Below are 18,159 nucleotides of genomic sequence, written 5' to 3'. Positions count from 1 at the left end.
TCTCTCTGCCTCTCTCTCTGTGTGTGTGTGTGTGTGTGTGTGTGTGTGTGTGTGTGTTTGTCTGTTTCCAGTGAGCACGCACACCCTATTGCAAACTTTAAAAAAAAAAAAAAGAAAGAAAGAAAGAAAAAGAAATGGGAGCTGATGCTTAAGTTCCTGTTTTGTAAGATTTTCTCAGTTTGCATAACTAATAAATGACAGCATGGACCTCTGAAGATTCCTTTTCATCCCATCATTCAGCTCTTCACCTGCATCAGTCACTGACCCCAGGACAAAAGGCACCACCAGGTCAAGTCTTAAGGGACATTTGGAGAGGACTAGGTTATAAGGGCAACTAGAACTCACTTCAGTTTTAGGCCAGGTCAAGCAGAGGGATTTCAAGGATTAGACTGTGGCTACTCTTTCCACTCATCCATCTTCCCAGCTATTACTGTATATCTTTTTTTTTTCCTGGTGTGTGTGTTTTTTGTTTTGTTTTGTTTGGAGAGGTTTTTTTGCTATAGGGCATGTGTGCTCGCCAGAACGACAGAGAGAGACAGAAAGGGAGAAATAGCCCCCAGGGGGGATGGCCATGCCACAATCCCTTCTCCATTCTCCTCTCAGAATCCTGGGCACGCACACACATGCACCCGGTGTGAGTTTAAGCCACCAGGTCTGGGACTCAAACCACTGTCAGCTATATGGGAGTCCAGTGACATAGCCATTACGCCAACTGCTGGTCCCCAATAACTATATCTTTTAGTTGTCAGAGCTTTTCTCTTTTTTTAGTTTTTTGCCATAAAACTCGTACATGCACCATGGGAAAATGGCCATACTGCAATTCCTTCTCCATTCTCCTGAGATGTGAGGCACACACATACATGTTCGGTGTGATTTTCAAGCCACCAGGCCTGGGACACAAACCACAGTTGGCTGTGTGGGAGTCCAGTATCTTAACCCACCATCCATCTGCTGGCCCCCAGTTTTTTGTTTGTTTGTTTTAAATATTTATTTTATTTATTCATTCATTTATTTTTTAATTTGACCAGAGAGAAACAGAGGGTGAGAGAGAGGGGGGGGGGGGAATGAGAAAGCAAGCCACCAGATTCAGGACTTGAACCCTGGTGGGCCATGTGGGAGTGTCCAGCGCCTTAACTACCACACCACCTGCTGGTCCCGGCCCCCAGTTTTCAAAGCTTTCTGGTTTGGCCTCACCCACAACTTGACCTCTTTATAGGGCTCATGCTGACTTCCTGTCTACTTACCACGAAGTTCATAGGTCTCAGTGTTTCTGGTAAAGGCAGGCAGGAAGCAAGCAGAAGTGCTACTTGCTCATCTGAAACTCCCAGGGTCTATTTCCAGAGATGGACCAGGCATGGCTCCTGAACCTTGGGGGTGAGACAGGCCTTGGCCTGCTGCCCCCATCACTGATGGGTTAATAGGAGAAGCAACATCTAACCAATACAGCCTGCCTTTTCAGGAATACTGGATGAAAGCCGAGATGACTAAAACACATTTAAAAGTTTGCTGTAATTGTCTCTCAAGGTCTCCCAACCGATGTATACCCCATCTGTTTTGAGTTCTGCATAATCTTTCCTGGAAGTCAACCTCTGGTCCTGACCCCAAGATGCCTGACTTGGTTTAAGAGTCCTATCAGGGACCAGTGGTTGACGTGGTGGTTGGAAGCACTAGACCCCCACATAGCCGAACATGGTTTGAGTTTTGGGCCTGACAGCTTGCTTTCTCTTTCTCTCTCACTCTCTCACTCTGTCCCTCTCTGGTCAAACTAAAATAAATAAATAAGGTTAAATAAAGTAATTCTTTTTAAAAAAATCTCATCTGATAATGGAGTAAATTGGCATGTTCCTTTGACCTCCGACTTTAAGGTGGCCTCCCACAATCTCTAGCCCTCTCTGGACACAGCAGCCCAGGGGAACTAGCTCTCTACTGCCTTAAAATGAACTGATACAAAGAAACTGGAGAAGAAAGATTATCATGTAGGCTCAGGAAGGGGGCCCAGAAAAAACTTGGGCCAATTATCTCCCTCCTAAAAAATGCAACCAGAATCAACAAAGTATCTGCTCAAAAAACATGCAGGAGAAAAAAGAAAGGAATCAGTGTTGGGAAGGTTGGAGCGGAAGGAGCCAAGCTGCCCAGAATGTATCCTGTGAAGGCTGGGAGGAGGAGATAAGGGCAGCCCAGAGGCAGAAGGCACAGAGAGAAGGGCACAGAAGGGCAGGATGAGGTGGAACTGCAGATCTACTCAGAAACCCAAGAGAAAAGGGCTTGCTACCCAGGCACTGTGGGAGCTCATTTATGAATAGCTGAGCAAGAGGCCCCTTAATACTTCAGTGATGCTCCTCTACCTTTAAACAGCCTGTAAATATGCCCATACGAGGAGAAAATTAAAGAATCAAATCTGTTCAAATAGAAAATTAGGGAGAACTGGAAACAGGCAGTTCGTGTGAAGAGCAGGGATTGGAGAGGTACGGAGGGAGCTGGTCCTGAGTGGAGGATCAGGAAAAGCTACAGGGCACATGCGCGCAACAGAGACAGGAGACATCACCTCCCAGTGGGGCTGGCCATGTGGCAATCCTTTCTCCATCCACCTCGGAATTTTGGGCATGCACGCATGTACCTACACATGCCCAGTGTGAGTTTCTTTCTTTTTTTTTTTTTTTTAAGAATTATTTTAACTTTATTTATTTTAATTTGACGGGGGCAGGGGTGAGAAAGCAAGCCACCAATCCAAGACTCAAACCGCCATCTGCCACGTCTAACACCCCCAACCACCACGTTACCTGCCGACTCCCCCAGCATGAGCTTCAAACCACTGGGTCCAGTTCTTGAATGCCATGTGAGTCTAGTGACAACCATTATGCCATCTAGTAGTTCCAAGAAGACCTAGTTGTAAAGACCCCAATGAAACATTCAGTGATCTCAAAGCGTGGTCCCCTGATGGGACACAGCATCACCTCAGAATTTGTCAGATATGCAGATTCTTGGACTTCATTCAAACCTATTAAATCAAAATCTGGGGGCCTAGCAAACTGATTTTGTAACAGGCTCCTGTTTGAGGAGCCATTGACTTAGTGCAAGGGGTTGCTAATTAGTATAAAATGTTACCTACCTATGGTCTATTCTTTTGTATCCAAGAGAGGCGTATCTTAGACCTGTTCAGGATCAGTAAGGTTTGTGGGCTGGTAAATGATTCTTAGCTACAAGTTTGCAGTATACCATCAGTTAGCTACAAAAATGGCCCTTAAAGCAAATATAAAGCAAAGGACAAAGATTAAATTATATTAGCAACCTAGGAACAGAATGGCCAGACTGCTTTAAAAAATAGCTAGAGGTTTAGGAGGTTTTATTAATATTTAAATTGCAGTGAAACCCAGCTGCAGCCTTTGACTCCAGCATAGAGTTATGCAAATGTGGCTTTCAAAAGAAAAGCAATTTCAGACAGCCCTCAAGGTAACAAGAACAAATAAAACAAATGATTTTGTAATTTATCTTTATTGACTGGTGATGTGCAAAGCTCGGACAGCCCATACCCAGTGCAAGACAGCAACAACTACAGCCAAGCTCTTCAAGAGACAGAAAAAGAAGGTCGGTGGCCTACAGGGAAAAAGTAGGCAGACCTCTTTCCTCCAGGAAAGACCCAGGGAGGAGAAAACGGAAAGTGGCAGATCAGAGAACTAGACAGCTAAATTAAAATGGAAGGAAAGGGGCTGGCAGGTAGCGCGGTGGTTAATGGTGCTGGACTCCTACATGGCCGACTTCAGTCCAAGTCCTGGATCTGGAGGCTTGCCTTCTCACTTTTTGTTTCTCTTAAAGATTATTTCGTTCAATTTTATTTATTTACATTTGACCAGAGAGGGACAGAGTGAGAGAGAGAGAAAGTGAGAAAGCAAGTTGCCAGGTCCAGGACTCAAACCGTGGTCAGCCCTTAACTACCACACCACCTGCCTGTCCCACCTTCTCACTTTTACTTGGGATCTGGAGGCTTGCCTTCTCACTTTTTGTTTCTCTTAAAGATTATTTCGTTCAATTTTATTTATTTACATTTGACCAGAGAGGGACAGAGTGAGAGAGAGAGAAAGTGAGAAAGCAAGTTGCCAGGTCCAGGACTCAAACCGTGGTCAGCCCTTAACTACCACACCACCTGCCTGTCCCACCTTCTCACTTTTACTTGTTCTCTCTCTCTGTGTCCCTCTTTGGTCAAATTAAAATAAATAAATATAAATTTTTTAATTAAATAAATCAGGCATAACAATTATTATTATTATTATTATTATTATTATTATTATTTATTATTTGGAGAGGTTTTTGCTATAGGGCCCATGTGCTCACCAGAAAGACACAGAGAGACAGAGACAGAAAGCAAGAGATCACGGTGGGGGGAGGGTGGCCATGTCACAATCCCTTCTCCACTCTCCTCTCGGGATCTTGGGCACACATGCACACGTGCCCAGCATGAGTATAAGCCACTGGGTCTGGGACTTGAACCACAGTCAACTACATGGCAGTCCAGCGATATAGCCATTATGCTAATTGCTGGTCCTTGTTTTTCTGACCCTTCCCCCCCATCCAATTTCCCCAAACTTCCATCCTAAACACAACTTTGCTAATACCTCACCTGCTGCTCCCCTAGCCACCAAATAGGGTCCCATAGATTTTTCTCATACTTGGTCAGCAAGTAGCATGGTGGTTAAGGCAGCTGGATCCCACATGGCCAACTGAGCAGTTTGAATCTCAGACCTGGTCACTTGAAAAACACGCTGGGCACATGTACATGCATGCCCAAAATTCTGAGAAGAGAATTAGGACCAGCAGTTGGTGTAATGGCTATGTCGCTGGACTCCCATTGTAGTCAACTGAGGTTCGAGTCCTGGACCCAGTGGCTTAAACTCACGCCGGGCACATGTGCATGCGTACCCAAGATCCCAAGAGGAAAATGGAGAAGAAAGGATTGCGGCATGACCATTCCCCCTAAGGGATGATTTCTCACTTTCTGTTTGTCTCTGTCTTTCTTGCGAGCGCACGTGCCCTATAGCAAAAACCTCTCCAAAAAAAAAAAAGAGAATGGAGAAGGGTTTGCAGCTTGGCCATTCCCCCTGCAGGGTGCTTTCTCACTCACTCTGTCTCTATGGTGTGTGTACATGCCTCATAACATACTGTATTTTCTACTGGGTGAGTTCTGATCTGCCATTTCTCTTTTTTTTTTTTTTTCAAGAATTTTTTATTTAATTCCACTTTTTTTAATTATTATTTTTTAATTTGACCAGACAGACAGAGAGAGAAAAGGAAAGTGAGAAAGCAAGCCTCCAGGTCTGAGACTCGAACCGTAGTCAGCAGGTAAGAACCCAGCACCTTTATCCACCATACCACCTGCCGGTCCCCTGATCTGCCATTTCTTAAAACCCAGATCCTGCCCAACCCCCTCATCCATAGTGCCTTCTCCAGGCCAGAATCTATTCCTGCTTAGAATACCCCAGAAATTTTACTTGTTTATGACACTTTCTTCAATTGGTAAGTTATTCATGTGCATATTCTACTCTTTTTTATTAGAAAGTACTTATAACCCCTTATAGGCAGGGTTAATATAATTTTATCTTTCTTATAATACATAAAATGTATTTACTTAGAAGCATTCAGAATGTCAACAAAACAGCTGCAACTTTTTTTTTTTTTTTTTTTTGGCAATTACAGAGTGGTATCAGTTAACAGAACAACAGTTACTTCGTATAAGCTGCATCAGAGACAACTGAAGATGAAAACACTACCATCCCCATATATAACTAATTTGTGCTGTGCACCAAGAACCCGCTTTAAATTTCTATGCCAATTTACAACCCCCATACTGTACCATCTTATAATGCATTTCTGAACCTTTTAGATATCCAGTATTTGCTAATAAATGAGTTAAAGGATGAACGAATGCATGGACTCAGTGAATTGAAAGGCTTATGTAACTGCTGGCCCCACCCTCAGAAACGAGCGAACCAGCTACCTGCTGCCTCTTGGATTGCTTACTCCCTTCAATCACTCCCACCCACCTGTATGGGACCCTGATTGGCTCTAAAAACAACATAAGGATGTAAACGTTCAAGAATCCCTCTTCCTTTTCCAATCCCACACCTATGAATTTCCTCTTTGGTAATCTTGCCTATCGGAAAGTCTAACTTTTGTGAGCAGACCAACACCCCCGAGACAACATTAATTCCTCCTGTCCATCAGCCTCCAGACAGGCGGATGGCTGCTGCCATTACTAGGGAAATAATTATGTTCATGATCATCGTTTTGCAAGTTCAAAGCAATAGTATAGCCATTATCTCTTTCATCACTTAGAGTAAGGATTGCTAACTCCACTTTACAGGTGATACAACTAAGGTCCAGGGCTTTATCAGTGACTTTGGTGGCAGCCTTGAAACTAACTAGCCCATGAGTCCCTATTCATTAGATGGAAAGGCCTTTATTACGTTGTCTGGACTGTGTGGGAGAGAGGGAGCATGGACTGCAGCGGAGTAGAGGTAGGAGCTGGTGAAGGTAAAAGTAACTCCGAATTTTTTAAGTTTTCTCTTTGCAGTGCTGCAGCAGCTGGCACTGGTTATTTCCAAAAGGTTGTTTTCTTTTCTTTTCTTCTCTTTTTTTTTTAGCATTACCACATGCCCTAGATGAGGGGAGAGAGGGTGTACCTGAAGGTAACAGACACAGGTAAGCAGACATTTGCCATCTTCTCTTGACAACCACGTAAAACCAATGGCAGTGTAGGTTAGCAGGTGAAACCCAAGTTATGACTTAGGAGATCTCAACTGTTAGGCTATGGGATTCTAGAATAAGTAGGTAGGAAATCTTCCCTTGGTACTCTTCTTTGTCCCTGGAGCCTGGTAAAAGAAGATTTTTTGTTTTGTTATATTTTACTTTCCTAGAGGCAAAGGGCTTATGGGGCTGTGTCAGGGCCCCCTGCAGCTGCCAAGGTGAGAAGCCTGCTGATGGGATCATCTCCAAGCCCACAGAGGCTCTGAAAGCCATGGAACCCAAGATCTGTGTAGGAGCCCCCTCCTGCAAAAATATTAGGAGGAAAAAAATTCTCTGGCCGAAGGAGAGCATTTTATTATTTATTATTTATATGTGCAGAAAACTCACATTTGACCTAGTTTGGTGGCGAGCTCTTTAGCCTTTGCCTTTTCCAGCTCAGCAATGCCAACCACAGATTTTGGGTCCAGGACATTGCTTCCCTAGTGGCGGCAGAGCTAGTCTATGTGTCATTATAATTGGCTTGATGAGACCAGCAGGTGGCGTGGTGGTTAAGGAACTGGACACTCCTATTTGGGTGACCACAGTTTGAATCCTGGAGCTGGTGACTTGCTTTCTCACTTTCCCTCTCTCTATATCTCTGGTCAAATTAAAATAAATGAATAAATAAATCAAATTAAATAATTTTTTTTTAAATCGATCTTGGGGACCAGCAGGTGGCGAGATGGTTAAGGCGCTGGACACTCCCACATGACTGACCACAGTTCGAGTCCTGGACCTGGTGGCTTGCTTTCTCACTTTCCTCTCTCTCTCTCTCCCTGTGTCTCTCTCTGGTCAAATTAAAATGAAGGAATAAATGAATATATAAATAAATAAATCTTTTTTTAAAGAAAAAAGAAAATCAATCCTGATGGCTTCACCAGCTTAGGCAGGGCACACTTGTCCTCCAAGTTAACCTGTGTGAAGGCAACAGTAGTGCCAGTTTGTGGACCAGGCATCCCAGCCTGGCCTTCCCCTTGATAATACAGTAAGGAGCCCCCACCTCCAGCACAGGGCAGGCAGGAAGACAACTAGCTTGATGAAGTCCACGTCATATGCAGTCGCCACCAGCTGAGCCTTCTTGTTCACCAAGGTGGTGACAGCATTGACCCCTGTTCCAAAGATGGGCTGCCTCTCAGCTTTCTTCTCAGTCTGGGCCAGCAGTCTCTGGCCTGAACTGGTGGGCCAGCTTGAGTAGCTCTCCGGCGGGGTAAACTGGTTCATCGCAGGGGCACTTTCAGGTGCTTATAGAGGACAGCCCTCCACCACTGCAGTCGGGGCCATTTGACGAAGTGGGTGAAGTCCCTCTTGGCCTGGATGGACTGTCCTGTGCCAAAATTCTTAGGCCTTTTCTCAAACAGAGGATTGACCGCCTTCTTGGCCTCCTGCTTCTTCATGATAGCAGAGGCTGGAGCCACCTTCTTCCCTTTAGCATCTTGGGCTACTGGAGGAAAGAACAAATCCCTATAGAAATTTCAAAAGCCAGGTTGGCCCAGTAGCCTAGTGATTAAGGGACCCAGATCCCACACATGGTCAACTGGTTCGAGTTCTGGCCCCAGCAGCTTGAAAAATGTGGCAGGCATGTGCATGTGGTATGTGCATGTCCAAAATCCCAACAGGATGGAGGAATGGAGAAGGGACTGTGGTGTGACCATGCCCCCTTGGAGGAGTGCTTTCTCCCTCTCTCTGGCTTTCTTAGCTCTCTGGCAAGTGTATGTGACCTCAATTTAAAAAAAAAAAAAATTGTGGGACCAGCTGTTAGTGTAATAGCTATGTCACTCGACTCCCATGTAGTCGATCGCAGTTCAAGTCCCAAACCCGGTGGCTTGTGTGTGCGTGCCCAAGATCCCAATAGGAGAATGGAGGAGAAGGTGTTGTGGTGTGGCCATCCCCCCTAGGGGGTGATTTCTCGCTTTCTGTCTCTCTGTCTCTGTCTTTCTGGCGAGTGCATGCACCCTATAGCAAAAACCTCTAAAAAAAATTGTAAAGGAAATTTGAAAGGTCATTTTCTCAAGATGTGGCCCTTAGGGTCATGCTGGCCAAGACAGTGATCTTCTTGCTACCAAAGTCCAAGCCAGCTCTCCTAGAGTTATCCCACAATATAGGGATTATCCTCTTCACTCAGCCAGCTCTGCGCTTCTCTAGTCTCCACCCCAAACCAGCCTCCATTACTCCTGACTGCTGAGGCTCCGGCAGCTTTGCTGTCCCACTAAAGGCTGTGGTGTATGGTGGAATGCAGAGGGCATAAAACCTGAGCCCAGGGAAGTAAGTGATAGTTACAAAAAATGCCACTGAATTGTACACCTTAAAATGGTTAATAGTGGGGCCAGCAGGTGGCATGGTGGTTTGGGCACTGGACTCCCACATGACCAACCACAGTTCAAGTCCTGGACCTAGTGATTTGGTTTCTCACTTTCCCTCTCTTTCTCTCTCTGCTGAGCACATATGCCCTATAGCAAATTTTAAAATAATAGTAACAGGGGTCAACAGTGGGCATAATGGTTAAAGCACTCCACTTCCACATGGTTGACCACAATTTGAGTCCCTGACCCGGCAGCTTTGCCAGGTACTTGTGCATGCATGCCCAAAATCCCAAGAGGAGAACAGAGGAGAAGGGATTGCAGTAAGGCCATCCTCCTTCAGGGCTAGTTGCTTATTTTTCTCTCTTTGTTTCTCTGTGTCTCCAGCAAGAGCACGCACCCGATAGCAAAAATCTAAAAGAAAAAAAGTAGTCAATAAAATTAAATAATTATTTTTAAAAAGAAATGGTTAAGGGGCCAGCAAGTGGCATATGGTAAAGGTACTGGACTCCCACATTGTCGACTGTGGTTCAAGCCCTGGACCTGACAGCTCGTTTTCTCACTTTCCCTCTCTCTCTGTCTCTCTCTAGTGAATGTGCAAATTTTAAAAATATATAATAATGGGGACCATCAAGTGGTTAAGGCACTGGACACTCCCATGTCCAGTTTAAGTCTCAGACCTGGTGGCTCGCTTTCTTGCCTCCCCTGCCCCGCCCACCTCTGTGTCTCTCTCTGGTCAAATTTAAAAATAAATGAATTAATAAATTAAATTAAACAAATAATTCTTTTACAATAATAATAATGGTAAATAAAATGAAATAAATATTTTAAAATGATTACTAGTATATGATCAGAGTTCTACTCCATTTAAAAATAAAAGGGGGAACAATAACAAAAACTGAGACACCTTTGTGGTGGGAAAAGGAGTTAACTAGGCCTGGGTTTGAGGCTGTGCGGGTTGGGGCTCCTTGCAGGGAGTGGCAATGAAGGACAATGGGAAGGCCAGGCTGGGTCCTCCCCCACCTCCTCCAGGACCAGATGGGGACTGGAGCTAGGAAGAAAGACCCAACCCCAACTGGGCAGCATGGACTCTGGGCAGAAGAGAGGCACTCAGTGAATGCAAGGAGGCTGCAGCCGTCGGCTCATTTGCATCATAAGTGATTGGTTTTCCCTGCTCGTCCCTCATTAGGACACAATGGACAGTTGTTTGCTGGCGCAGTTGATTCATTTACAAAGGGAGAGAGGAGACAGAGCACAAGTGACTGATGGGCAATAGTGCTGGGGGCGGGCAGCTGCCTCCCCTCCCTGCACTCCACCAGGCCATTGGGACTCTTGTTCTCACACAATGAGAGGGGACCTCGGGGAGCAAACCACCCCCTCAGTTTACAGAGGGGACCAAGGTGCCAAGAGGGGATGAGTCTTTCTAAGGTCAAAGAGTCCATGGCAGAGCTGGGGCTTCTTAGAAACTAGAGTTTAGATTCTAGACTCAGTTCAGGGCTCCAGCCTGTGGTTCCATCTCTGTGCTTTCTCTCCTGCTCTGGACCTTGGCTCCCACCATTCTCTCACCTGTGTCTGGCTGATCCCTTCTGTTCCTGCTCCTCTGTGTCTTGTCTTCTGGGTTTCTAGGCAGCTAGGATAATTAGTAAACTACTTTTTTTTTTTTTTAAAGAATTATCTTATTTATTTTTTTTTAGAATTATTCATTTATTTAATTCCATTTGCTATTATTATTATTTTAAATTTGACCAGAGATGGACAGAGAGAGAAAGGGAAATCTAGAAACCAAGCTGCCAGGTCCGAGACTAGAACTGTGGTCAGCCATGTGGGAATTCAATGCCTTTAACCACCACGCCACCTGCTGCCGCTATTATTAGTAGTATCATTATTATTATTTTTGGAGAGGTTTTTGCTATAGGGCTCGTGGTGTGGTCACCAAAAAGACAGAGAGACAGAGAGACAGAAAGCAAGAAATCACCCCCTGGGGGGATGGCCACGCCACAATCCCTTCTCCTCCATTCTCCTCTTGGGATCTTGGGCATGCACGGTGTGAGTTTAAGCTGCCAGGTCTGAGACTTGAACCACGGTCAACTACATGGGAGTCCAGCGACATAGCCATTATGCCAACTGCTGGTCCCTATTATTATTATTTTTATTTTGACCAGAGAACGACAGAGAGTGGGAAAGTGAGAAAGCAAGCTGCCAGGTCCAAGACTCGAACCACAGTCAGCCATGTGAAAGTCCAACCTCTCTAACCACCACATCACCTGCTGGCCTCTAATTACTAAACTTCTAATTGATCTCTGTCCTAACAAGGGTGGGTCTGGCAGGAGAGGCAGCAATTTAGAAACTATGTCAGGGGGTTGGCAAGAGAGAACAAATATGCTTTGGGGCCCATTATAAACCCCGTGTGGGGATCAGCAGTTAGTGTAATGGCTATATCACTGGACTCCCATGTAGTCTACTGCTGTTCGAGTGTCGGATCTGGTGGCTTAAACTCATGCCCGGCACGTGTGCGTGTGTGTGTGCCCAAGATCCCAAGAGGAGAATGGAAGAGAAGGGATTGTGGTGTGGCCATCCCCCAGGGGGTGATTTCTTGCTTTCTGTCTCATTGTCTCTGTCTTTCTGGCAAACGCACGTGCCCTATAGCAAAAAACCTCTCCAAAATAATAATAAAAACAAGTAAACCCCGTGTGAAGACATATATTTTATCTCATTCATCTTTTTAATCTTGCAAGATATGTATTTTTAGGGACAAGCAGTTAGCATAATGGTTATGTCGCTGGACTCCAGTCGACCACGGTTCAAGTCCTGGACCCAGTGGCTTAAACTCATGCCAGGCGTGTGTGTTTGTGCGTGCCTAAGATCCCAAGAGGAGAATGGAGGAGAAGGGATTGTGGCGTGGCCATCCCCCCTGCGGGGTGATTTCTTGCTTTCTGTCTCTCTGTCTCTCTGGCACAAGCACGTGCCTTAAAGCAAAAACCTCTCAAAAAAAAAAAAAAAAAAAGATACTTATTTTTAAAGACAAAGAGAGTGAGTGAGGCTCAGAGAGGTTGAGTAACTTGTGTGAGAGCACCCAGCTGGCCTATGGTAGCTGTATGGCTCCAAAACCTCCATTCTTCATCTTATCCCCAGCATAGGATCTAACACAGGGTAAGGGTTCCTATGGTTTGGGGCTCAAGCAAGTCCCAATCACACTGAAGACGGCCTCTTCTGTGAGGCTTTCCTCTAAACAGCGACTGCCTCCTCCTAGAACCCTCTCCTACCCTCTGAATCCCACCTTCCCCCGAGCCCCTTCTGCAGGGTGGGGAAATCTCACAGATGCAAGTTTTCACTCCAAGAGGGATAGGGAGGCAGTGATCCAAGAGAGAAAAAAGCCTGACAAACCCACACCATGGGGGTCTCCCTCCTGCTAACATCCACTCTGTTTTGTCTGCCCCTCCCCTTCGTGGGTCAAGGCTGCCAGTGTCTGTGTCTGGTTCATTGTACTCCGGGAGAAGGGGAGAGTCGGGGGTGAGTGGGTGTCTGTGCATGAACATAAGGCCTCCGGGTTCATTCTGACACTGAATGAGAAACTCACCAATTATTCGTCCGATCTCATTAATATGCAGACAGACATCTGTTATTTAGGAGTCAACAGCAGAGGCATTTTTCTTGGGGGGAGGGGCATGCATGTACATGTCTCTCTCTTCGACTGCAAGGGGGTTGGGGTGGCTGCTTGGGAATCACCCCACTCCTTTGGATCTCTCTGATCATCCCTCACAGCTTTGAGGAGAGCAAGCAAGGAGTTGACTGGAGGTAGAGGGAGACTTAGGAAGCTAGCAAGAAGGAGAAGGGCAGGAGGGAAGCCACGATGGATAGAAGAAACTTCTAGAACAAAGAGCTGAACCCCTTCCTGGGAAAGAAAATGTGGAGTAGTGGGAGAGGGTTGTACCAGGATTGCCTGCTGGGGCCTGGTGCTCGCTGGTATTCTCAGGGATGTGACTCCTTCCAGGCCACCTTCCTCAGCCCGCAGGACAAGTCTGGATGTCTGGGATGGGGTCATATGGCAACATGGGGTCCTCACCTTCAGAACAAACTAATGGGAGTTCAGAAATGGAGACCAAATGACCTCAACTTTTGGAGGAGTCAAAGCTCTCTCCAGCCTCCAGGACAGAGATACAGCCACCTTCCTTTCCTGTCTTTGACCTTCATCCAGTCTTCCAACCCCAGCACAGAACACCCGCTCCAAGAAGCCTTTCCTGATTTCTTCAGGCGCAGCTCAGAAACCCTGAAGCCTGTGCATCGTGGTTGTAAATGATGACATCAGCTTAGTTGACAGCTCAGCCCCTTTCCAAAGATCAAACAGCTTTTCTACATTCTCTTTCCTCTCTGAACCTTCCACAACAACACAATGAGGTCGATGTGGTGATCAGCCCCCCTTTCTAGGTGTGAAAACTGAGTGTCAGACAGGTGCTGGTCCTCGCCAAAGGCTGCCCAGGGAGGGAGCAACAGAGCTGGACCTGTGCCCTGGGACTTCCACCTCCAAATCTCCAGCCTTTTTTCCTTGACTGTCCCTCTTGGGAGGGCTGCAGTCACAAGAGGCTCAGCTGGTGTTGCAGGGGTTAGACCGGGTCTCCCCCTTCCCCCTCCTCTCTCTCCCCTCCTCGCTCTGAGGCTAGCTGATTGCCGAGGGTAAGAAACACTGGCAGCATCACAGCGTGATTAGTTGTTTATTTCATTAAATGATTAACGAGGCTACATTGTTTCCCAAACGAGTGTCTAATTTGTGGGGGAAACAGCTGCAGCAGAGGAAGCTGGGTCTGACTCCTGCATCTGGGGTAGGAGTGGAAGTACAATCCCCTCCCTCCAACCTGGAGGGGCCTTAGAGAATCAAGGAACACCCCCATTCCCTCCTCCCACCCTCTGGGATCCTCAGCCCAGAGGCACACCCTCCTCCCCAGAAATAAAAGGTCTGGCAACCCAAACCTACCAAGGGAACCCAAATTCGTTCCCGGTGGTATTGGAAATGTATTAAACTTTGGGGGTTCCTCCAGCTGATTTATCTTCCTAATTATGTCTGCTTTAGGCGGATATTGAAATGCGTTTGCATTCCCTGAGTGCAAACGGCAGGAAAGGGAGGTTGGGAGAAAAGGGGCACACTTTGGCGGCTGCAGGCTAGAGCCTGCTTTATACAGAGAAATCTGAAATGGGGAAAAGAAGCCACGTGCCACTCAATCCCAGATTGTTTTTTATGGGTCAGTCCTTGTGGAGGACGGATGGGTCAGTCCTCTGAGACAGAGGGGAGACCCGTCTAGCTGGACCTCAGAGCCCTAGTCCTCTCAGCCCAGGTCCTTGAGGAGGACCTTCGAGTCAGCCCCTAACCAGTTTGAAGGATTGGGTGTCCAGTGCCCTCCGAGTTATGCTGTAATTCTTGAGATCAATAGAGATGGGCCAGGACAGGTCTATAGGATGGGGAGGGAAGGGAGTGTCTGATAAGCCAGTGGGAATTTCTTTTCCTCTCAAGACTGTAACCTGGGATGGGGACAGGAGAAGCTATTTTAAGTGTCACATCTCAGGGCCAATCCCCCAGCCCCCGCACCGCGTTACTGTCACCTACATAACCATTAACCAACAAGTCTGATCACCTTACTCTCAGCTTAAAAATCTCTGTGGCTGCTCACATCCTCAGGATGAAGCCCTGGTTCCTTCGTGGGCCCTGCAGTAGCCTCAGTGTACCTTCCAGCTGTCTTCTGCTCTCCTGCCACGGGAGCCCCAGCCATGCCATGCTCCTCCTCAGTGTTTGCACATGCTCCACCCTCTCCCAGACTGCCCTTCCCTGCCTAGCAAATTCCTCTTCCATCCTCAGGACCAGGCTCCAGGACTGGCTTCCCAAGCTGTATGGAGCTCCCACTGCGCCCCGTATACATGCACAAACGGCGCTCAGCCCAGGCACCCTCACACCTGGGGTACCTCTCTTCCCCACTGGACTGGCCTCTGGAAGCTCAGAGACCGGTCCTTTCAGACTCCAGAGCCTGTGTGAGGCACACAGTTGGTGCTCAGTCCGTATTTGCTGAATGAGTGAGGAAGGGATGGGCAGTGAATCGGGGTGGGAGTCCCACAGATGGGAGTGTAGGGTCTGTGTTCTCTCCCAGAGTAAGTCTGGAAGTACTGGCTGGGGTTAGGGGGAGGGGAGAGCCAGGGATGGTTCCTGGGGGAGAATGTCACCGAAAAGAGGCCAGTGGGATCAGAGCCAGGGAGGGAATACAGGACAATCTGAAACCAGACTCTGGAGAACACAGACCAGTACTGTCCTGCCTGACAAGTGCCCTGGCCATCCCTCCCCCCTGCATCAGCCATCTTTCTCTAGGGGGGGGGGGGGGGGGACCCTAAACTTACAGCTGAAGCTTCCTTGAAAATCATCAAGGAGCTCAGGAAGGAAGCAGGGAGAGAGCCCCTGCCCCAGCCCCTGAGGAGACCCCAGCATAAAACTACTGGCCCCTTGGGAAACTATACTATACAAGGTCAGCGTCTGCGACATGGAGGCTTTCGATGCCCTTACCCCCTTGACCCCCAGGGTACCAGCGGGTCTCAAGCCAGGTGCAGAGATAGTGAGCAGGGGGCCCCACTCTAAGGGGCCCCAGTTGGCTGAGCGATGCTGAGTAATCGCACATCGGTCCACTCTGAACCCCCTCCCTCCAAAGGCCTGAGATTGCCCACCTCATTAACTGGGATGAACAGTCCCAAGACATCTCATTCTCCTACCTCTGACTCCTAAAAGAACACTTGACCCAACCCATGGCTTTTCCTCTGCTCCTTCTGTACCTGTGGACAGGAAAATTCTCCCTGAGGTCTAATCTTCCCTCCTGCTGTTAGAGATTGGTAGGTTGTTTTTGTTTGTTTGTTTAAGCAAGAAAACTAAAGCCACAGCTGTTTTCCATGGTCATGGGCTTTATTGGGGGCTGCTGGGGGAAGAGAGGGAGAGAGCTAGGGCTGATGGGTTGATGACTGGTTGGTTTTTAATTTAGTGCATGTTGCTTGGAGGTTAGGATATGTGAGAACAGCTGTGGAAGTGAGACGGGAGAAGAACAGAAGGTCATAGAATGGGCCTTTCCTTAGGGAAGAACCAGGACCAGGATATGGGAACTAGGGTTGGGAGGGAAGGTACCCATAAGAGGAGAGTCAACCAAGGTCACTGCTTGATGCCAACTTCCCTAGCCCCTCCTGTCCCATCGCAGTTTATGCCTGCCCCAACAGCTTTCAGGGAAGAGGTGGGGGATGAGGATGAGGGGTATGGTTGGTGACATCCTTCTACCCCTTAGCTCCCCTGTCCTGGAGAACTGCTGCTTCTGCCTGCCCTGACCTCCCAGCCAGGGCAGTGGGACAACTGTGCCCCTCACCACCTCTCCTCACACCCTGCCCCACCCTAGCCCCTCACATGAGGTTGCAGCTCTTGGCTCGATCTTTGTGTATCTCGCCCTCGGTCCCCCGGTCTGGCCGTCCTGACAGCTGAGCAGATCGCTGCAGTCCCCGGCGTGAGTCAGTACGGCGCAGCTGCCTATGGCCACGGCCAAGAGAGGCCACTGTGGCCACGTGGAAGACATCCCTGACGCTGCGCTCAGAGGACCTGGAGGAGCACTCAACGTAGGATACAGCTCCCACCTGCTTGGCCAGAACAGTGCCCTGGAAAAGAAGCACATTGGGTTTAGCCTGCAGCTCAGCAAGGGGCATGGCATCTGTGAGCTGCAGTTGAAGGTCAGGGTAGGGAGGTAAAGGGATCAGGTCAGAGGTCAGAGTCAGGGCAAGGGAAGAGCTGGGTAAAGGTGTTTTCAAGTCGGAGACTGAGAAGGCAGAGGTGAGGTCTAGACTGGGATGGGGTCAGAAGTCAAGGTTCCCACCTGCTCATGTGTAACAGGGATAAGCCTCTGCTTGGACAGCTCTCTCAGTGTGGCCAGGTCAGTCCGCATGTCCAGTTTACAGCCAACCAGCACAACCTTGGCATTGGGGCAAAACTCCTGAGTCTCCCCCTGCCACTGTGGAGGGGGGAGAAAACAGAGTTAAGCAGGGGTCGAAGGAGGCAGAGTGAACCCTCGCTTCCAGCATGTCCTTCACAGAAGGCAGAAACGTGTGTCCCTCCAGACTCTCCCACGTAAGGAAGGAGGTGTGGGGAGCAGGCTGGTCCTGGGGCACCATGAGGTGTGAGAAAAGGGGAAGAGGGCTGGGTCTGTGTGGCTGGGACCTTTCTTCTCCCAGTGGCCAGGAAGGATCTGGCAGCCTGGAACCTTCCCATTCCCACTCCCCTTTCCCATACTCTCTCCTGGGAACAGACTAATCCCGCCCTCCCTCCCGGCCTGGGAGCTGAGGCTGCCCTAGCTGACTTCTGTCCATTCACCACAGGCTTTTCTCATGGAAATAGGGACCTGAAGGGACCACAGGATTTCCAGAGCTCCAGGATCAGCGTTCCCATCCCTTGCATCTGAGGCTCCTACACCCAAGGAGATGAAGAAGGCAGATAAGGAATCCCTGAAGTACCCTCCTTCTTCCCCCACCTCCCCCCACTGCAGTATCCAGCCCGGATTTTCAGGAAGAGGAGGGTGCAAGGAGTGGGATGAGAGGAGATGAGCGCTTCACCCGCTATCCAGCTTATGGCCATGCCCCAGATATCACTCCCTCCTCTTGGCACGGGGTGTCAGGACCATGGTATCTGGTGCCCCTCGGTCTAGCTGCCTGCTTCCCCAGGCTCCCACCTTCTTGAGGACACTGTCCAGTGTCTCTGGCCGGCTAATGTCAAAGCAGATGAGCACAGCGTCAGAATCAGGATATGCCAGAGGTCGGACATTATCATAGTAAGAGGAACCTGAGGGAAGACAGGAGTAGAAGGGACAATCAAGGGACCTGAGTAGAGGGGAGGCTCAGAGGGAATAGGAGACCTTAGTCAAGAACTGCTGGGAGCAGAGAATGGAAAAGAGCATCACTAATACCCTCACAGGGTGTTTCTCCAAGGAGGGGAGCAGGAGGGGAGGGAAGATAGTGGGGAACAGAGGTTTCTCTAAAGTACCATTTTTTTTTTCTTTTCAGGTTTTTGCTATAGGGAGCTTGCCAGAGACAG

General features: G+C 48.2%; 1 protein-coding gene and 1 pseudogene across 1 annotated transcript in view; both read right to left on the bottom strand.

Moving 5' to 3' along the window:
* Positions 1 to 6,649: 6,649 nt before the first annotated feature.
* Positions 6,650 to 15,724, bottom strand: LOC102500612 (60S ribosomal protein L7a-like; annotated as a pseudogene).
* The window catches only part of RND2 (Rho family GTPase 2), a 5,146-nt gene continuing 2,460 nt past the window's right edge, over positions 15,474 to 18,159 (bottom strand). Inside the window, exons 4-6 of the mRNA XM_027774788.1 lie at positions 17,798 to 17,907; positions 16,949 to 17,083; positions 15,474 to 16,733 (exon numbers count right to left, since the gene is read on the bottom strand). Coding sequence (XP_027630589.1) covers positions 16,485 to 16,733; positions 16,949 to 17,083; positions 17,798 to 17,907 — 494 coding nt within the window. The 3' untranslated portion in view covers positions 15,474 to 16,484. The remainder of the gene's footprint in view (positions 16,734 to 16,948; positions 17,084 to 17,797; positions 17,908 to 18,159) is intronic.

This window comes from Tupaia chinensis, unplaced genomic scaffold (genome assembly GCF_000334495.1).
Source record: "Tupaia chinensis unplaced genomic scaffold, TupChi_1.0 Scaffold000477_2, whole genome shotgun sequence".
Classification (NCBI taxonomy): Eukaryota; Metazoa; Chordata; class Mammalia; order Scandentia; family Tupaiidae; genus Tupaia; species Tupaia belangeri.
The sequence above is the reverse complement of the archived record's forward strand: the minus strand, read 5'-3'. Positions and strand labels throughout refer to the sequence as shown.